Raw genomic sequence first — 21661 nt, forward strand, 5'->3', positions numbered from 1 at the left:
CCTAGATGAGCTTGAGTGCTCATCTGTAAGCAGCTGTAAATTACATTTCTGGGCTAAGCAAGAATGCATTCAAAAGGCCAGAAACCTTTGTAACAGATCATTAATTTTAAATGCACTGCCTGGAGTCATATCAGCTGCCTGCACTGGAATTACGGGCTAGCATCGTGTAACACACGCGTTCTATAGGAGGGGGCAAGATGGGTTTGGTTGAAGTTACCCTTTGTACATTTGACCCAGGCTCATCTTTACATCTTTTTCACAATTTCAGTGAGTCACACTGTAGTTTATGTAAATCAAACATAAATACTATGGTTTTGCTGCCCTAACATTATTCAGGACCCTCATTTTGAAAAGCTATCACACTGACCTCAGCTACACCATTTACAATTTAAAATGAATGTTGTCCCACACCCTCCTCTTTTCTCCTTAGAGCTAAATAACCAGGGGCATTTCATACCGCGGCGTGAGAGCAATTCTGACTTCTTAAAAGACAGCTAAATTATGATCTCTTGAGCACTTTGTTTTAGAATGCTTTGCCATTTCACAGGAGTTGCTTTTTCGTGTCACATCCAATTACTATATTCAACGCACATTCAGGCTCCGAGGCTTGCTTCTGGCTATTGTGTTTGATCAGGTATACTTTTGATTCACTGTAGAATCGACTAATTGTCTGTTCGACCTTGAACAGGCTAAAGGGAGCTTGGACAGGAGCTACCTAGTACAATTAATTCCTTTCCCCTCCTCCCTGTCTTTCTCCATTTGAATGAGCACCTTTGAAAGTGAAGTTTCTCACATTAGACTATTCCTTCATTTCTTGATAGTTGTTAACGTGGTGCTTTAATAAAAGTTAAATTGGTGCAATGAACCTTTTTTGTTTCTTTTGCTGTTATTCACACATGGTTTTCATGAAACGTGCTTCTTCTGTGAAATGTGCTTTGTCACTAAATTTTGTGTGTCACATAATGATAATTATGTGTCATGTCTGAGCACTCTATAAATGTATGTGTTGATCATAAATGGAAATTCATGTTCGTGTGAATGATTACAGTATACTTCTGAATGCATATTTGCTCTTTTTAATCTTCAGTTTGCATACCTGCCAGTTCTTAAAGCCTACCCACATTAACATCCAAAATTAATGGAATACACTGTGTCCACAACAGTGAAATCAGTCAAGACATGAACAGTGGTGAGAATAATAAGTTTACAAGAAAAGAAAAGAGACATTTGTGTCATTTCTAAACGACCCAAACTATCTCAACTGTCCTCCAGCTTAACATTCCTACTTTAACTATAAAGTTAACTAAATATGGCCACTGTGTGACTGAGCTGAAATGACTACGTGGTTACTGTTTTAATGAGCAGCAATCAATTTTATGTGAACAACAAGCCAGACGCCTACAAACTTTCAGCAAGAGTAAAGTGTGAGCATCTCTCATTACGTTAATGGCCACTAAAAGGAATAAAGATAACATACATAATATGATGCACATAATGTCAAAGACTTACAGTGATTAACTGTATCAGGATGCATGGGCCAAGATGTACTGTACAACTAACAGCACACATCTGCCCAGAAAATGACCAGTGTTGAAAGTTTGCACCATAGAGGACTAAAATTTATTAAACTAATCTATGAAAGCTTAATAGAACGTTTCTATATGATTGGCTTTTTTTTTTTAAACATGCAGCACAACCATACTTTTCCATCACTGTCAGAACACTTCAGTTCAGGCAGGGACACAGAGTTGCATCAGAAAGTTTTGCAGTTCAGTCTGAAGTCACTCATTTGTAATACAGTCTATTTCTGAGAAGATTTATCCATTGAGGTGGTTTCTCATGCCAGATACCCAAAAGCATTGTTGGAAGGTGGCCATGATTGTTGTTTGGCTGTGTGCAGGCTATGGCATCTCAAAGCTGTTTCTAGACTGATGTGTCCTCATGAAAATTTAATGAAGAAAGTGTTTCCAAAAAGGTGCAGTTTACGAGAGCAACGGAAGACTCTAATTAGCCATATCACAGCAGGGAAAGGAAAACTTAAAGGTGCACATAAACCTCATTGGCATTCAGAATAAGCAGGTCTTGTTTTGGAGATTAACACTCAGCTAACATTGAGCAGAGGCAGACATTTTGCATATGGGGATCTTGTGGCGTGTGGAATATTCCACTCTGCACCCTCTCAGAAGATCATCACTAACTGCAAGCCAAAAATACTTCCTGTTCAGAGCGGTGAGCTTCAGACAAAGCTGCTCCAGGCTTTGATTTTCTTTGTTTTGCTAAAAGAACATGTTTGGAGCAAAGAGCAGTGCGAGTTATCTTCTTTCACATCTCAAACGGCAGCAAGACGAAGCCCGCCCTTGTTCACTCAGTGAGTTGAGACACAGGCAGGAACAAGACAGCTTATACAACACAGCAAAGCCACCTGCCATCATCAAAGAGCATCAAAGCTTCACCTCTCCTGAATACACGTGTAGCCAGTGTAGCTACCGTCCCTTTCTTTCCACCATTAAAGGAAGAGTTTTGACATTTTTAGAAAATATGCTTATTTGCCTTTTTACCCAGAGTTAGATGAGAAGATCAATGCTGCTCTCATATCTGTGAGTAAAACATGAAGCCAACACCATGAGACAGTTAGCTTAGCATAAAGCCTTGACAGCTTAAAAATCTTACTAATTAGCTTGTTATATCTTCACTGTTTAATCCATGCTAGCTGTCTCACTGCTACCAGTGTATACATTTCTGCATTTTTTTTTTAAATCAAAAAATGATCTCTCTCATTTAAAAAAGTATTCAGAGTAAGAGCGTGAAACAATTTCTAAAGCAATGAATTTTCACATGACCTGAGGCTGGGGCGACGGTTCATCTTTCAGAACGACAATGGCCCGAACCGTGCAATCAATACAAACACTGGCTGAGGGAGGAGTCTCTGACTGTTTCTCAGTGGCCCACCCAAAGCTCAGACTTAAATCCATAGAACATCTGTGAAGGGACCTGAAGATGGCAGCTCACAGATGCCTCCCTTCCAATCTGACAAAGCTTGAGAGGATCTTCCAGGAAGAATGGGATAAACTGCCCAAATCCAGGTGTGCAAAGCTTGTAGAGATTTACCCAAGAAGACTTGAAGCTGTAATAGCTGCCAGAGGGGCTTCTACAAAGTACTGAATTAAGGGCCTGAACAACTGTGTAAATGAGAGATTTCATTTCAACTTTGATTTTTAATAAATTTTCAAATACTTCTTAAAACATTTACTTTTTGGGATTGCAAAAAAGTGTGCAAAAATTACTTAAATTAAATTAAATAAAACAATTAAATTAATTACTTAAAGCATCCCCTCCTGTGTTTTTGTTAATTTTATGTCCTTGTCAACACCTAATGTGGGTAGGATAAACATTTTTAAATGCAAATGGCTTTAGAAATGGTAGCTGCTTTATTGACAGAGTTATTACTGTAACAAAAAACACCTATGGTCCTCTAATTTCTCGTTGCTATTACACACTGACCTCGACACAACCAAAACATTGTAGATAATTTTCATCCTCTCTCTCCTGTTTAGCTTTCACTCATTCTGTTATTCAGTTCTAGTCTTGTGTTCCCTTGGCTCTCCCTCCTCACTAACACTGGGTTTGAGGAAGAACAGTAATGTGCTCAGTCTTATCTCTGCTACAATGTCTGTCATCTATTTCCAGAGGACCAGCTGCCCCCTGGTTTCCCCACCATAGACATGGGCCCACAGTTGAAAGTGGTGGAGCGAACACGCACTGCCACCATGCTCTGTGCCGCCAGTGGCAACCCCGACCCAGACATCTCCTGGTTCAAAGACTTCCTCCCTGTCAACACCACCAACAACAATGGGCGCATTAAACAGCTCAGATCAGGTAGGTTTCCTCTGCTGAAAACTTAATTACAAAAGGGAGTCTACTTTCTTGTTTTCCTCTATCTGATCTGCTCTACCTGTTGTCTCCTCTGTCCTTTCATCCTCTTCTTCCTCCCATAATTTAACTTCTCATTTGGCTTTTAATTTTGTAGGTAATGGCATTGTTTCTACTATTTCCTGTCCTCTACGCTCTGTACGCCCCGGTGTGTGTTGTCTGTATGTGTCTCCCTTTGTCTTCCAGTGTTGTCATGGGCTGTTGGGATTGTTTCCCCTCTGTGTTTGCTGGCTTCTGCCCTAACTTCTGCCCTCATTGCTCACTGCTGTGACTTTTTACAATGACTTCTTTTGCTGTTTTGTGTTGATTTCTTTCCACTGCATTGGTGCAGTATTTTTATTTATTTATTTGGATCCATTCTCTTCATTTCCGATGTCTTTTTTCAAAACTTAATATTTGACATTTGGCTTCATTCGGAATCTGCAAAGGAGTGCACATGATTTTAAAATAGGAGACATGCAGAAAAGTAAATTAATATTTTGGTTGAAATTTTCCTTTCAAAAGAGTGATCTTAAAACTCCTTTGAATAAATATTTGCTTTGTATAAGAACTTTCTTTAGGCTAAAGAAAAAACATTTAATTCTGGACACTAATCAGCCACAGTAGTGCGTAAAACTTCATAAGGCTTTTCCCTTAACCCCCTGATTCTTTGAACTTACAGCCCCCGCTTTAATGTGTAGATGCCATCTTTGTTTTTATTTGCCTGTGACATCCCCTAATATACCCATTCGCCTGAATATCCCAAGTTTGATTTCAATATCTCAATACTGCGAGATTATTCTATTTTATAAATATGTTACATAAAATCATAGCTTTCAGCTTTATGTGGCAGCTAATGGCAACACACTAGCACAACTACTTGTAAATTTTAAGTCTTGTATGTTTGACCACCTGTCTTCACAGATTTCACAGCTGTCCTTTGTTAACTCGTCTTGTTAATCTTACCTCCTTGCTGACTTGTTTTCAACAGAACTGTGTAGAATTAACCCATATTTCTAATGTGCGACATTGATTCACGTAGAGTTGATATAGCATTATCGAAACCTTGTTAACTAAACTTACTTAAAGAATATAATCATATTCTTATGCTGTCTTTCTTCTCTCTATATTTTTAAATCTACAGAATCCTTTGGTAAGTGCTTAGCTCTAAAGCACACATCACTCCCCACTAATTTCCATGTTTCCAACAACTATTAAAATGCATGGCATGCATTTTACTAACAGATAGTCTAGTTAGAGGGATACTACTTGAGGCACACACACTCTTCCCTCACCCCACGTTGTTCAAGTGTCCTACCACTGCCAGCTACAGTATCACCTTTATCCACAGATTATTATCACAAAACCTTAGCTTAGTATTGTCATATACTGACCTGGGTAATGACCTTTCCTCACATGTTTGTTACTCACTCACTGACCCACCACTTCACTCACTTAATTAATCTTTTAACACCAGCAACATAGGTATGGAAATTTCAAGTATTTTAGGGAGGTGACCAGCTCAGGTCAAGCAAAGAGATCTCAAGTCTGCTCTCAATCTCATGTACAAAGCCCTCAAAGTCTTTCCCTTCAGTAGATGGTCTTCAGAAGCCATTGCCACTTCCAAAATGGCACCTCCCCGTGGTACACCAATGTACAAGTTCTTCTCTCTGACCTATGATTTTTCTATGATGAATCCTGTCTTTCTTTGCCAGTAGAGTACAGAAAAGTTCTTATTCTCTTTCTCTCTCCTTTCTCTTTCCTCTAGTACCTTTATTTACGTACCCTGTTAAATCTAATTTGATTCTTCTTCCAAAGCCCCCAGCCTCTATCTACTCGTACTAATGCTTCTTCTTTCTAATCTTATTTGCATTCATATTATCCACCCAGGTGGTACACCAATAAGAGGTAAGAGTGCTGAACTGACGTTCACAGAATGAAAATAATACAAATTCATTCTTGCTGTCAACCCATCCATTCACTTGAATCACCTCCATTTTTGTCCTGTTTACCAAGACCAAATCCCATTACGTTCATATGGACCTTCCTATTTATTTGTCCTGTTTCGTTGACTAAATTTGTATTCCATTTTTTTTGTCTATGCTTTATTTACTCCTTTGTATTCTGGTTTCAAGAGCCTGTTTAGCTCAGTTGTGATATGCTTGCCCTGGCTCAAATAAGCATATCCAATGACAATTATTTTTTAAACTATATTTTTCCGTTCATTTTTGTTTTCTTTTTGGCCATAGCGAATCATGTGTCCCTCTTTTTGTCCAACTAAAACAACCAAGCATTTTTCCCCCTTAGCTGTTCTTGTTCAGCACTAAAAATATGCACAGATGCTGTGGAATCACGCAGGCATGCTGAAGACAATATTGCCTCTACTCTGCTTTTTTCTCCCAAAGAATTCTTCCTATCTTTGCAAACTATTTTTTTTTTCCATTTCTTCTATTTGCTTTCCTCTCCTGTACCTCTACAAAAAAGCCCAAACAACCACTTTTTTGATAAAGTTTCTACGGTGCTTTTTTTCTCTTTCACCTATTTTTCTTACTTTTCTTGGGTTTGGAGAATATTTTACTTTTTGACTTTTTTTCTTCAGGGTTTGGGGAAGGCAAACAGTAGAGTCTGGCGAGGACCTGATTGGCTCATTTTTGCCGTGTGAAATGAAGCTGGAGGAATGTTGATGCTTACAGCTATTTTTCCCTGGGTCATGTGACACCACACTGCTGATCCCATTGGTGGATTTTTATGGGTGTCTTTTGTAGCTTTCACAAGCTAAAGCAGTGGTTGGTTACCTTCTTGTCGGCTCAGGCTGATATTTTGAATTTTGTCTTCTAATACAATTGCATTTTATTTTTCAGCTAAGGGTTGTCAGAAGGTTGTAAGTTGATTTGCATGTCAAACTTTTGTTACAGAGGATTACATGTTGGTTTTGCCTTATACAATATTTCAATTAAAATTTTTGCACATAAATGAGCAGCATTTTTCAATTTTTTGTATGCGCTGCACTTTTTTTTAAAAGTAACTTCACCTAGATGAAGTCCAAAATTATTCTTAGATGAATATTACACTTGATCTGTGATTGAATATGCTAAAATTCATACCTAAATTTCTTTCTTTCAATTGTCCTCCCTTGTTATGCTGCTTTCTTATACTGTAAACCTTTTTTTGTTTGATCCATGTTTCCCTGAAGCAGTATCACTCATCCCCATATTGACCAGTCCAGTGACATGTTGTATATTGAAGGGCTTGCCCCTATTCTTCAAAATGAAATTATGGCATTTTTTTGACATTGGCGCTAGGATGAGTGTCTTTTTAGACCCTGTAGCCGTAAAAGTAATCAGCCTTTTTCACTAAACAAGCCATCAACAAGGTAAATGTATTAGAGACAGTATAACTTAGGTGTCTTTCTTTTATTTTCCTTTGGATTTGGTTGACAATGTGTTATTTTCTTTCCCCTTCTTGTTACTTTAGGCTTGTAAAGAGGAACAATATATTTGTATTGCAATGTCTTGCATGATTACCATTTGAAATTATCCCTCATCTATAGTAGGATAACACAGTCTCCATTTTACCTCAGCCCAGTGGATGAGGCTGTGATAATCACGGGAGATAAACTTTAAAATACAGTTTCTAGTAAGAGATACAAGAATGTCGTATTGCATGCAGTGCAGTTTATTGGATATTGTTTAATTACGACTTTTCTCAAACTGACTATTGAAACTTGAAAGGACAAAGCAAAACTAGACATGAAGGGGGCTGATGTTGGCCTCCTTGAGGTCAAACAAGTTCTTTTCTTTTTTCTTTTTGCTTGTGAACTTGATGCGAGCAACATCGATTTAACCAAACATACCCTACTACCCCGTTTGCTATTCCCAACCAGGAGCCCTCCAGATAGAGCAGAGTGAAGAGTCTGACCAGGGCAAGTATGAATGTGTGGCGACCAACAACGATGGAACCCGCTACTCTGCCCCAGCAAATCTATATGTCAGAGGTATGGAACACGTGTCAACAACAATGGCATGTTTCTATCAAGCATTATATTAACTTTCTCTTCAAAATTCCTGAGAAATCTTTAAATCAGCCAGTAAAGTCTGCAGGGGCCATAGCCCGTGAGGCTGTTGTAAGTATGCTTTGTTTTGTATTTTTTTGGTTCTCTTTTTTTTTTTTTTTGCACTTAACTTACCTGCACTGATTTGAACCTACAGTATCTGCTCTGTTATGTCCTTTCTGTTGATTATCCTGAGTCCAACACCAATAACTAGACTGCTTGCTGTGTTTATCTACTAATTGCCTTTCAAGCCTAACTGTCGGAGGGAAAGGGTAAACAGCCGTCCTCCATCAGTCCCAACTCTTTCCCCAGCAGTGAACAGATCCTTTCTGGCCTTTGTTCCTCCCTATTGATCAACATTGGAAGGACACCTTTAATCTCACTACTTTTGTTATTGACAAAAGTTCAAATTGGTTTAAATTAATTTGTAAAACTATTACTATGTAAAGTACAGTCACAGTTTTTGGTTCCTTCAAAGTGTTATAAATATTTAGCTTAATGATTCTAATAAACAGAATATAGCACACATAGCAGCAGTGGCCTTCTTTTTCTAATCTTTCTTCACAGAGGTTCTTATCTTTCATTCTTTTATAGTAAAAATATTTGGTGCTGTTACCGCTGCTCGCTTTTACTTGCATACACCAGTCCAGGCTTCATGATTTAATTTTTACTCTTCCAGCACTGTCTTACTTTAATTCTCTATAAATGCATATGTGTGTGCATATGTTTTTTTTTTAAATTTTCATATAAATTTTGCAATACTCTTCAGTCCTGTGGTTAGCTTTTCACAAATAATATTATATGCAATATATACAAAAGCAAAATACTTTTATTTTTAGTGATCATTATAAGCTAACCACACAGCTGGGGCAGAATTTATGTTAAAAGTAAATATTCTTTCTTATTTAAAATGTTTGAGCTCTGATAGGTCAGAGGTTGGCTTTGTAACTTGGGTGCCAGGGAGATACAAGGGGCTCCCTGCACTTTACAGACATAAGGTCCTTCGAATTGTTTAAGTGGCATCTGAACACCTAAAACATGGCCTTTTTACTCTCTGTGTTTCCCTTGTTTTTCTCCTTTCCTTATTTCATTTTGTTCTGCATCAAATTCCCTACATCCCTCAGAGCTGCGAGAAGGTTGGTGTGTTTTTACTTTTTGAACACGACACAATACAGAAATAAGTTCATTTTGTCCTGCACAAAAAAAGATCACCTCTTACAGACAGCAAATTAAAGCACAGATGCATTACCGTGGCATTTATATATTTTTCTTTTTTTTTTTTTTTTTTTTTTTTTACTTCTACTGATATCATTTCTATCTTTGTCGCACATTCAATGTTCATGTTCCCATTAAGAATGCCCCTGGTCCTTGTCAGAATGCTTGACTGTCCAACAGGTGGTGCATGTTTGCATCTTTGAGGTGGGGTGGTAGGGATATTTGCATCTGTCTGAGGGTCTATTTGCATGGTCACCTGTTAATGCTTGAGCTAGTTGTCCCCCTTTCCCTAGCCCTTACCCTGTCAGTGTTCCTGCTTGGTTTCGCTGATAAGTAACAACACAGTAGGTCAATGGGATAAGAAAATAAAAAAGAAATTAAACGTGAGTAATAAAATAATTTCTTTTAAAGGAATATAATAAAAGTAATGTGGCACACAACAACTGCCAGGACAACTAACAGCTAATAGCTGTTTTTCTACATAGCTGCAGTGCAGTACTTCACATGTGCTAAATCTTTCTCTCCATATAGCCATTTAAGCATCACTACACTTAAATGCTCTGCTTAAATTGGCTCTTTCTCTAATTGAAGTTTCTCATAGATAAAATATGTTAAAGCAAAATCCATCCATTGTTTTAATTGGCACTAAAGTCTAGCGCTAAGCTGTAAAAACAAACTTGCCCTCGGAGATTATACACTTCCTCTGACGAGGATCTTTCAGCTCAGGAAGTCATGAAAGAATGATGTATTTAGAGCGTTATCCACAAGACTTGACAAATGTAATGATATTCAAATGAGCAGGATAATATTATGTCTGTGGGGAGCGTGATCCAATTGGTTATTAATTAAATATTGAGTGAGAGAAACGTTGTATTTAATAATGCAAGCAGTTCCCCTAGATTTCCTCTCTGGAGAGCTGCAGTCTGCTCAACAGAATGGGCTTTGTGATTTAGTAGCAGGCAGCAGGAAGCACATGCCTATGTTGCTGTCAAATATAGCAAATACCTGCACAGATAGCTAGTTTAGAGTCACAGTACTGTTTACAAAGCAGGGTAAAATAATACAATAATAAATACAAATACTCAGACTTGTGAAAGTCACATATTCCTTAACGGTTTTCTTCAAGGTTCACTAAAGTATTTAACAAGTAATGTAACTCAAGCCAACAGTAATCTATTTAGAATCCTGTGAGCAGTAACACTGACTAACGTGTTGTCTGTTTCCCTTATGCCGAAGCCCCTTAGTTATCCTCATTAACTCTATTTAAATATTTTTGAATACAAATTCTAATCACTAAAACCTGAGGAGAAATAATACAGTTCCTTGATTTTTCTTTTCCTGTCGATTCATTTACCCGTTCTCCTAAGATGTTTTTGCTTGTCCTCCTTGGACCTTTAGCTTGTGCTAGTCACAGCTATGTAACATTCAGACTAGACTACTCCTTCTGTTTACACTGTGCAATAACACGTCTTCCCTCTGACCCTGTTAATACTTATTTTGCCCCTGCAGCCCTCTTCCCCCTGAGTCCCTCACATGGTTTCCTCACAAAGTCACATATTCTTCTCGTATGCATGACAGACTCTTGCTCTCCTCTAAAAGGCACTGAAGCCGTCTATGTGCATTATGGATGTTTTCAATTTAAGTTCACTTAAAAGTGTCTTTGAAATTTTAGCCATTTTTTGTTTGTTTTTTTAGATTTCTTTTTTTTAATGTCTATTTATTAGAGCTGTCAAATGATATGCATTTAAATCCAGAGATTATATTAAATAAATATCTGGGTTTAAGTAAGAGTCAGTAATAAGAAACAAGTGTCCCACATACCTACAATAACTGCTCTTTTTTTAATGTGTGCAAAATGATTACGTGTACTGTACATAAACCTTTATCAGCAATGTTTCCTGCAGATGAGCAGATGAGCATCTTATCTCCTCCTACTGACGTGTTCGTAGGTAAAAGTTCCCTGACCCGAGAGCTCTTTTCAGAACTCTCAGTGTGAAAGACCTCTCAGCACTTAAACTACACTTAGAAGCCTGCAGTCCTGTTGAAATAATTTGAATTAGCATCAGTTAATGTTCTTGATTTTGATTCATTCACAGGCATGGCTCGATTTGTGCAATCACAGAATGTAGCATGGAGAGACACGTTAATGCTTTAAGCGCCAGAATAATTGGTCCCCTTGTGATAAGCTAAAGACTTCTCATTCATCAGTGAATTGACCAGCAGAAAGGAAGTCTGTATAACTTTACTGTTATACTCTGAGCTGTCTGCCAAAGTTCTGAGGTCCAAAGCCACTTCTAAAAGTTTACCTTTCTTATACATATTCATGGCTTTGTTTTCATTAACAGTAGGCTAACACAAACCATAGAGGGCTTGTAATCTTGCATGACTGCACATACAAGGCTTAGCCTTTTGAGTGTATCTCTACAATAACCAAAGAGCCAAAAGGCAGGACAGGAAAGCCTGTTTAATGTGTTTTTTTTTTTCTTAAATGGCAGTTACCACTCGAAAAGCTGATCCAAAGTGTGAATGCATAACATTTGACAGCCCTACTTTCTACTTTGAACTGAGCCTGAAAAGAACAGAAAACACCATTCCCCTTTGTTGCGTGTGCGACTTCTCAACAATATTATCTATGTTTGTGTGATGTGAGAATGTGATGCGGCACATTATCTCACATCAGCTGGAAGTACGCAGCCTGAAAGTTGTTTCTTTGCATACAACTGTGGAGTGCTGTCGACTCTCCAGCACTTTGTGCAGTTCTGTATATCTGTACCGATGGTGATACAGTATTTTGTGCATGGTGCTCGTGTTGGTGTTAACCCATTCACCATTGAAATCTCTAAGTCTTGGATTAAATGTGTTACGATCATAAATTATCTTTCTAGAAACATTTCATTTTTATGCTACAATTAAACCTTAAACATTCTGTTAACATTCTTGTCATATGAGCATAAATGCTAAATGATCAATCTGTTTTCTTCTGGCAACATTTTAGGAGAATAAACAACATTTCTCTATAGAAGGTATCCAGTTGCTCCATTTTCTGCTTGTTCTTTACACTATGTTATGTCTTTTCCAGTGCGCCGGGTGCCACCACGATTCTCCATTCCACCTACAGACAATGAGATCATGCCAGGCGGCAGTGTCAATATCACATGTGTGGCAGTGGGCTCTCCCATGCCATATGTCAAGTGGATGCTGGGTGCTGAAGACCTCACACCAGAGGACGACATGCCTATTGGACGAAACGTCTTGGAGCTTACAGATGTCCGGCAGTCAGCCAACTACACCTGTGTGGCCATGTCAACCCTGGGGGTGATAGAGGCTGTGGCGCAGATAACAGTCAAAGGTCAGGCTGCTTCTAATTCTTATTTATAATTCAAGACTGAAATTTCATGCCTCTGTAACAGATATATATACGAAGCAGAAGAAGGACTTTCACTTACACCAGTTTTCTCAATATGTATGTAAATTCTTCATGTAGTTGAAAATATATACTTCAGTTTGCAGCTGGTATATGTTAAGGGTAAACCTTCCACGCAGAGACTACTGGCAGTGCTTTAAAGAAAGTTATTTACCTTCACTGCTACGATAAGTCATCTGTAGAGGATTCCTTGAAGCTTTAGACAAGCCCTGGCACCAGCCTCAGTGCATTAGATGCCAGATTGAGAATATAGTGAAGTGCTTATCTCTCAGCTGGAGAGCTACAGAGCCACAAGCTCACCGTTTCTGTTAGCGAGAGGTGGGTAGGAGGGGGCGGGAGGGGGGTGGGGAGTGTGAAACGTGGTGAGTATTGTTTGGTGTCCTCTGTAGGCATGGTACTTATCTGAGTGTAATCATATCTACACTGCAGCGTACCAGAAAGATATCCCAGGCTGGTGTCGCCGTGTTCACGTGCACACATGGGACAGACTCACGTACACACACACTCAGCTTTGTTTTTTCGGAGACATAACATAGAGATATTAGTCACAATATAACAGTTTGGCAGCAAGCTCCCCCAGAAGCATACTTCAGATGGCATATAAAGACAATCTATTGCCTTGATATCTTCTGCCATGTGCCACGGCGGGGGGGAATTAAAGCAATAAATTTACCTCTTAAATTATTAAAGTGATAAACACTGGGAAATCTGAGATTTAAGACAACAGGATTCCCAGCTGCTGAACATGGGCTACACAAGTCTTTAATCTCACAAATGAGTTCACATGAAACTTTTTCCCTCCCCCCCTTTTTTTTAAATACAACTGTGAACTAGGAAAGTGAAATATTAGTAAGACTATCCACCTACCTAATAGAAAACACACAACATATAAGTCTCTCATGACTCCAGATATAGGGTGCATCATCAGTATCAGGTGCAGTGGGCTGGTAAATGAATGTAATCAATATTATTCAACCATCAACAAATTAAAATAAAGCCTCTATGGACTATAACATAAATTACTCTACAGAGGTATAACTTTGTGATGTTTGCAGTATAATTTGCATTTTATTAATATTTATGTAATAATTATCATAACAGCATTGCCCAAGGCTCCTGGCATTCCTGTGGTGACAGAGCGCACAGCCACCAGCATAACACTGACTTGGGATTCGGGCAATCCTGAGCCAGTGTCCTACTACATCATCCAACACAAGTCCAAGTACTCAGAGGACTCGTACAAGGAGATTGATGGAGTGGCCACCACTCGCTACAGCGTGGGGGGTCTCAGCCCGTACTCGGACTATGAGTTTCGGGTGGTGGCTGTGAACAACATCGGGCGAGGGCCACCCAGTGAGAGCATCGAGGCCAAAACAGCTGAGCAGGCACCCAGCACGGCACCTAGGCAGGTCAGAGGTCACATGCTGAGCGCCACCACAGCTGTTATCCACTGGGATGAACCAGAGGAGGCTAACGGGCAGATCATGGGCTATAGAGTCTACTACACCATGGATTCCACACAGCATGTCAACCTGTGGGAAAAGCAGATTGTTCGGGGGTCTAACTTTGTCACCATCCAGGGCCTCATCCCCAATAAGACCTACTACATTAAGGTCCTGGCCTACACTTCAGTTGGTGATGGACCCCTTTCACCAGACCTTCAAATCATCGCTAAGACCGGAGGTGAGTAGTTTGTTTTTACTGTGCAAGAACCAAACTGACAATACAGAAAGGAAAAAAAAATACAAACTACAAACTGAACAAATTCCAAGTTTAAAAAATGTCCACACTCCACAGTTAAACTTGGAGCGTCGCAAACATTTTTGCAGCTCAGTTTTTTAGCCACTGATCCTCATTAGTGGGTTAAAATTGTTAACCAGAGCTGTAAACACACAAACATCTTCAGGCTGTCAACAAACACTTCAACTAGCTTTCTCAAGAGGGAAAATACTTTTTTTTTATGAGAATAGTTAGCTAAGAACAAGAGATTCAAAAGTCTTGTTTACTTCTTGTGAAAAAGTCCTATTTTTTTCAAAATGAAGTAACCATGTACTACGTGGCTGCACTTGTGCTAATGAGGCTGAAATGACTACGTCTTCTGAAATACAATGTGGCTCCTGTGGCAGTAACTCTCACCACAAAGTGTACGACTGTAATTATAATGAACAGTGCAAGATGTGTAGAGTAATGAATTCCTCTCTTCACTCGAATTCCAGTTCCCTCCCAGCCAACCGACTTCAGGGGAGAAGCCAAATCAGAAACGAGCATTCTGCTTTCATGGGTCGCCCCAGCACAGACCGGACAGGAAAACCAAATCACAGGATATGAACTTATGTATAGGAAGAGGGACGACAAAGAGGAGGTAATTACTGTCTGACTTCTGATTCTGGCAAAAAAAAAAAAAAAAACATACGAAGCACACAGCAGCCAAAGTGATTATTATTACTACTCTGCTTTATAGTAAGCAAATGTAAATAATACTTTTGTTTGTTGTAGCACAATAACAACATATAAGACTAAATAATGTAGGATTATGACTGCAAATCATTTTTTTTCTCTCTATAATCAAGAGTAGTGCATCAAGTATAAGGAATTTGTGATATCAAGGGTTAAAACTACTTTTGGACACATCTGGTGAGACACTAACCTTAAAGGGAGTGTCTATAAAATGGGGTTTACCATGTAATTTGTCAAAATAAAGCCTTCGAAATAAGAGTGTCACTCTAATGATGATATACACCAACCTCTCATCTCATTTCTGACAATTGAATAAGATCAGGTGTAGCCTCAATTTCTTTTTTATGTTTGAAAGGGCAGCATGCTTATATTCATCTTTTTTTTTAATGGAAAAACTGACAATGTGAAACTTTTTTTCACAGAAACGTATCAGTTTTGAGCCGACAACAACATACCTACTGAAGGACTTGAAGCCCTTCACTACTTATACTTTCCGACTGGCTGCCCGTAGTAAACATGGAGTTGGAGCTTACACGAATGAGATCTCTGCAGAAACTCCACAGACACGTAGGTCTTCTTCCTTATCTGACAGAGTTCACGCTATTTGGGAAGGAACACATTTTCAAATGCATTCCAAATTTTAGGTGTGCTGCAAAATCCGAAAAGTGACAAAAATGTCAGGAGAGTCCTAAACACAGATAGAAAAAGGTTTTTCTTTAAGGGCTTGATGCATTTGAAAATAGCAAAGGTGTAAACATTTGAGATAGTAAATACATGTTATGAAGTCTACCTGACCATGCAGTATTCACCTTGAAAAAGTTGCATGGACAGCGTACCCAGGCTCTCCTGTGAAGTCAGGAGACAAGGTTATCAAAAGTACCCTGCTCTACCTTTGTTGTGCAAAAACAGTCTTGACTTAAATGAATGATAAAGCCTTGAATTATTGATATGACTTTCTACATCTGCATTACCAAACTGGTTTTCGATGAGTGAAATGGCCTGCTTGGCCTTTAGGAAGCCTTGTCTCTTGACATTGCATGTTGGCCAAAAGTAAGAGAATAGGGGATTTTTGAGACTGAGCTTTCTATGTAGCTACACTGCCAAAAGAAAGAAAGTCAAAGGGACGTTTCCATTTTTTTAAAGAATGGACACATGCAATTCAAATTAGAATCACGCAATTTGTGGAGTAACAATATCATAGAAAGCTCAAAGCAAGCACTGTCTCTGTAGTTAGGGACATTTCCACCCAAAAGACCTCAGATTTATGAAACAGGCAAAAACTTAAAAACGAGATTGTGTTGTTGATTACAAAATTAAACTGAATCCATTTTCACCAGTCAGATGAAAACCTTCAAAGCACAGTTAGTGAAAAGACACTGAACAGCTGCATTTGACTTTTCTAAACATAAATCTGAGGTCTCTGAAAGACGAGGGCAGAGATCAGGTGGGTATAAAAGCTCAAAGTTCAAACTCTGCCCAGATGTATGTTCTGAGGTAAATGATGAACGTAATTTAAAAAAAAAAAAAAAAAGTGCATGCTAATGTTATCAGAATCTAATAAATCAGTCATGTCTCCTTGGGAAGTTCTCTGTTGTACAATCAGGCTTTTACCACAAACCAACAGGCTTCGGAAAGGTTGGTGACAAAAACAACATTTTTCTATTTTAAACTAGTTAAAGCATCAACCTTTATGTTTTTGGATTGATGGTAACTGCTTGCCAAATTTGTCTTAGTTACTACTATATTTCTTTTGGAACTGTTTATCTTAGAATACTTTGAAACCTGTTTAGATTTTCATTTAGATTTAAAGAATCTAAGAATTATTAGGATATGATTTTTGTTTCCCTTTGTTTCTGTTATTTTTTCATGGCAAAGGTAGGTTTCATATGGTAAAGCTATCCTTTTTCCAATCAACACCTTCCACTCATCATCAGTGTGTACACTTTTGTGTTAGTCTTTTGCCTTTTGTTTTGTCTTTATTTGTGATGTTTCATTGATTTAATTATGTTTTATTTATCCATGAGTCCTTGTGCTTTTTCCTTATTTTGTGTCATTTTATTTTCCCCTTCTTTTTTCCTGTCCGGTCAATTCTACCATCATCACCCCGATCAAAATGAAAACTGCAACTCCTTTAAAACAAATATCCAACTCAATGAACTGCCCGACAAACAAAAAAACAAAAAAACAAAACCTGCACCTGCTCCAAAATCCAACCCACCAACCAGAACCCTCGGGCCCACCTCAGGAAGTCGAGTGCCATAGCCCCAGCTCCACCAGCATCCTGGTAAGTTGGCGGCCACCCCCAGTGGAATTACAAAATGGGATCATAACACAATACACCATCCAATATGCTGCAACCGAAGGAGAGGATACCACTACTCATCAAATCTCCAGCATCCCTCCGGAAAAGTCCCAGTACCTTTTGGAAAACTTGGAAAAATGGACAGAGTACCGTGTGACGGTCATTGCTCATACAGATGTCGGAGCAGGACCAGAAAGTCAGCCACAGCTCACCCGCACAGAGGAGGATGGTATGTGTTCGCTAAAACAAAGCCACAGCCGCAAATCCAGTCTACCCCTCTTAACCTACCCCGACAAATACTAACAACCTCGCCTACATCTACAATTCCCTCTTCTTTTCTACCCTTCTCTGCCTGCTTCTAATATGACTGTCGCCACTTGATACTTTTAGCCCCGTTTTGGACTTTGCACTTTTTTTATCCAAACAAACTGACAGTGACTCACTTTGCAACAGCACCTTTTTTGGCTTTTTTTCCTCTACGCTGCTCAATTTCAACACATGGTATGGCATTTTCAGCTGCTGGCCTCCAACTTCCAGTCCCAACTGTCATTTTTGAAACTTTGAAATGTTCTCTGCAGTGTTTTTGAATGGCAGCATTTTTTTTTAAACCCTCACTTTTTTTTTTAGGAACTTGGTAAAAGGACAAGTTCTGGACAGTTGGAATAACAAAAGGTGGAAGAATTTTTTTGAAGGCCATTTTTTTATTTTTATTTTTTCTCCCCTCATGTGATAGAATCATTTTTTATTTATTTTTCCTTGCTCCATAGCCAAAATTCTTGTAGTGCTTCAAGCATTTCAATCACTTGAAGCCCCCCCCCTTTGGCTCCACTTTTCTATTTTGGCAAAACACATTTTTATTCCATGTTTTTAAAATCCACTCGACCCATTTTTAATGTTTAAAGATTAGGTCAGTTGTCAGACCTGTTTTTGCTGTTGTTTTTTCCCCCTTACCATTGTTGAAATATTAATGTCATGCAGTGCTTGTTGCAGTTTGCTGCACTTTTGTGATATTTTTTTTTGTCACTGCAGCATTTTGCGCTTCGACTCTGGCCAAGATTTAAAAAGAGGGTGAAGGGGTTCTCTATAATTTTGACCTTTTTTCTTCTATCCCATGGTGTTCCTCCAGTTCCTAGTGGGCCACCTCGTAAAGTTGAGGTGGAGGCTGTCAACTCCTCATCAATTAAAGTGATCTGGCGCTCTCCGATGCCCACCAAGCAGCACGGTCAGATCCGAGGGTACCAGGTGCACTATGTCAGGATGGTTAATGGGGAGCCCACAGGACAGCCAGTCATCAAGGACATCCTGATTGATGATGCCCAGGTACAATACCCGCCTCAGCCAGCCACATCTTCCCTCACACACATATTATTGCTTTCTCTCTCTCATCTTTACATGCGCAGGCCTTACATTTTGAGCGGAAAAAAGCTAATTTTCATCACATCAATAAACTGAGTAAAATAGTGACTATTCAACCATTTTGTCACTAAATATATTTCTAATGGATGCAGAAATCGTGTGCATGTTTATCTGCACAAGTCTACATATGACTACTGCTGCTTTCACCATAATTGTTTTTAATCAACAAATAAATTTATCTGGTGGCAAATTGTTTACATTTTCTCACCGGGGATTAGTGTCTGTACCTGGCCTTATTTGTTGTCTCTTTTCTCTCCATATTCTGATATCATAATCAGTGGGAATATGATGATTCAACTGAACATGTGAGTAGCTAAACTTGACAAAATTCCAATCTTTCCCTCTGCTGTCGTCCTCTGCATGAATGGCATGTATCTTTTGTGCAATAGGAGTTTTTGGCCTGATTTTCTAACGGTAGCTTGAGCTCCGTCTTCTTCAGACGTTTACCTCAAAAACCTTTGTTCAGAGGAAGTTCAAATTAAAGTGACCTAAGAGCAAATGCTGACCTTAAAGGTTTGAATTCTATTAGTATTCACTGATTAAGCTATTGTGTTTCTCAGAGAAGCCAAGTTGCCAAGTTGTGCATTATCAACACTACCCTCGTCCACTGAAGTGTGCTTCCTTTTTAAGTATATGCTGAGAGAATGTGTCTGTTGTGCCCTTCGTAATGTTTATGCTGACATGTATCTCTCTCTGCTTGCTTAACTTTGCAAATCAGCAAGTGTCCTGCAACTTAAGTCCTGCATCTTTACAGGAAATGATCATCACAGAGCTGCAGGCTGAGACCACATATTCAGTTACTGTGGCAGCCTACACGACAAAGGGTGACGGTGCACGCAGCAAGCCCAAACTGATCACCACCACTGGCGCAGGTAACGTAACTCGTCACTGCTGATAAATCTCCTTTGGTTCTCGGCTAATATACTGTAAGTTCAAAACTGCATTCTGCTTTGTAAAACTGCATCTAATGTGGGGGAAAAAAAGCAATCAGCAAATATTCTTGTCACTGAGCATGAAAAGTGTGAAAGCAGCTAATTGCTGTCTCGTTTAGTGCAATAACTCTTACCCACTGGTATGACACGGCAATGCTGAAGGCATTCTTGAAGTAATGGAAAATATAGAGAAAGTGAAAGAAAGACAAAAAAAAAAGGACAACCCTGTTCAGCTCAACTCACCTAGTAAAAAGTCAGTAAAAGAGAGACAGAGAAAATTACAGATAATAGATTGACACAAATGCCTGCCCATTACAAATATGATAAGATGGAAACATGGTTATCCATATCCATAACAAGTTGTCCCTTTCTCCATTGGTGCTTAGTTCCTGACAAACCTCGGCTAATGATCAGCACAACCAACATGGGCACAGCTCTCCTCCAATGGCATCCCCCAGCATTAACCCATGGGCCCTTACAAGGCTATCGCCTCCGTTTTGGACGCAAAGACGTGGATCCACTGACTGTCATCGAGTTCTCCGAGCGAGAGAACCACTACACAACCAAAGAGATCCATAAGGGAGCCTCTTACACTTTCCGCCTTTCTGCACGCAACAAGGTGGGCTTTGGCGAAGAGACAGTCAAAGAAGTCACCACAAATGAGGATGTCCCAAGTGGCTACCCTCAGAGCATTACGGCAGAAGGTGCCACCACCTCCACCATTCAGGTTAGCTGGAAACCTGTTTTGCTGGCAGAGCGAAATGGCCAAATAGTGAAATATGCTCTGCAGTATAAGGACATCAACAGCCCACGCAGTCCCTCAGAACTCTTCATCACTGCCCCGGAATCAACAGTCATCCTGGATGGCCTTAAAGCAGATACCACTTATGATATTAAAATGTGCGCCTTCACCAACAAGGGCTCTGGTCCCTATAGCCCAAGTGTCCAATTCAGGACACAGCCTTTGGATCAAGGTAGGACCAGTCCCTGAACCTTTTTAGCCCTTTTCCCTTTTAAAATCAACCTTTCCCTGCGCAGACCTTTCCAACCACAACACCTTCCTCAGAAAGCCTCAAATGGCAGAAGTTGAGAAAGTATGGAATCAACCAGAGGACTCTGGTGTTAACATGTTGTCCTACCTGTAGTCTCCATAATCTAACCATGATTTAAGAACTCACATGGAGTAAGTATGTATGTCTCTCTGTGTCTTGCCATGCAAGCAAAGCTCAGTCATTAACTTAAAAGCTGGTGTTGGTAAGAAGGTAAGAGGAGTTGAGTTCAGTGTAGTAATGATTTCAGCCTGGTTTTGAAGGAGACATTCTCAGGTAAGCACTGGTCGGGGACCACTGGTGTAGACAGATAAAAAGGGATGTTTTGTGTCTAAATCACCTGCTCCCCCTTTCTTTTAGCAGTGTTTGCAAAAAATTTTCACGTGAAAGCTGCCATGAAGACATCAGTGTGGCTGACCTGGGAAATCCCAGACACCTACAACCCTGCTCAACCTTTCACTGTGAGCACTGCCTAGATAAATATAACATTTTCACATGTATTGAGGTACTCTTTGCATTACTGAGACAAGAAAAATTATTCAGCTAACATCCAGAACCAAGACGTGAGTCTGTACATGAAACATCAACTCATTCGCATACAGATCCTGTACGATAATGGCCAGAGCGTGGAGGTGGATGGGAAGCAAACACAGAAGCTAATCACGGGTCTGCAACCTGAGACACAGTACTCCTTCCTCCTGACCAACCGTGGCAACAGCGCCGGAGGTCTGCAGCACCGGGTGTCCACCATGACGGCCCCAGACATCCTTCGCACCAAACCGTACCTGATTGGCAAGACCAACTCAGACGGCATGGTGACTGTGGAGCTACCATCAGTGCAAACATCTGAGAGAGTAAGGTGAGTGCCGATGATCAAACTAAAGGTGATTTTCAATTGCTTTTAAT

General features: G+C 39.6%; 1 protein-coding gene across 11 annotated transcripts in view; it reads left to right on the top strand.

Annotated features, from left to right (window-relative positions):
* The window catches only part of LOC121177287 (receptor-type tyrosine-protein phosphatase delta-like), a 127137-nt gene that overhangs the window by 74093 nt on the left and 31383 nt on the right, over nt 1-21661 (top strand). For 2 of the 11 annotated variants that reach the window (XM_041031541.1, XM_041031546.1), the window contains exons 5-18: nt 3688-3876; nt 5054-5062; nt 7793-7903; nt 12255-12524; nt 13701-14282; nt 14816-14961; nt 15479-15623; nt 17282-17587; nt 18485-18678; nt 19053-19079; nt 19529-19646; nt 20093-20680; nt 21116-21216; nt 21358-21614. In XM_041031541.1, coding sequence (XP_040887475.1) covers nt 3688-3876; nt 5054-5062; nt 7793-7903; nt 12255-12524; nt 13701-14282; nt 14816-14961; nt 15479-15623; nt 17282-17587; nt 18485-18678; nt 19053-19079; nt 19529-19646; nt 20093-20680; nt 21116-21216; nt 21358-21614 — 3043 coding nt within the window. The remainder of the gene's footprint in view (nt 1-3687; nt 3877-5053; nt 5063-7792; nt 7904-12254; nt 12525-13700; nt 14283-14815; nt 14962-15478; nt 15624-17281; nt 17588-18484; nt 18679-19052; nt 19080-19528; nt 19647-20092; nt 20681-21115; nt 21217-21357; nt 21615-21661) is intronic. The other 9 variants (XM_041031542.1, XM_041031547.1, XM_041031544.1 and 6 more) reach the window with 6 other exon arrangements.

Source organism: Toxotes jaculatrix, chromosome 23 (genome assembly GCF_017976425.1).
Source record: "Toxotes jaculatrix isolate fToxJac2 chromosome 23, fToxJac2.pri, whole genome shotgun sequence".
Lineage (NCBI taxonomy): Eukaryota > Metazoa > Chordata > Actinopteri > Toxotidae > Toxotes > Toxotes jaculatrix.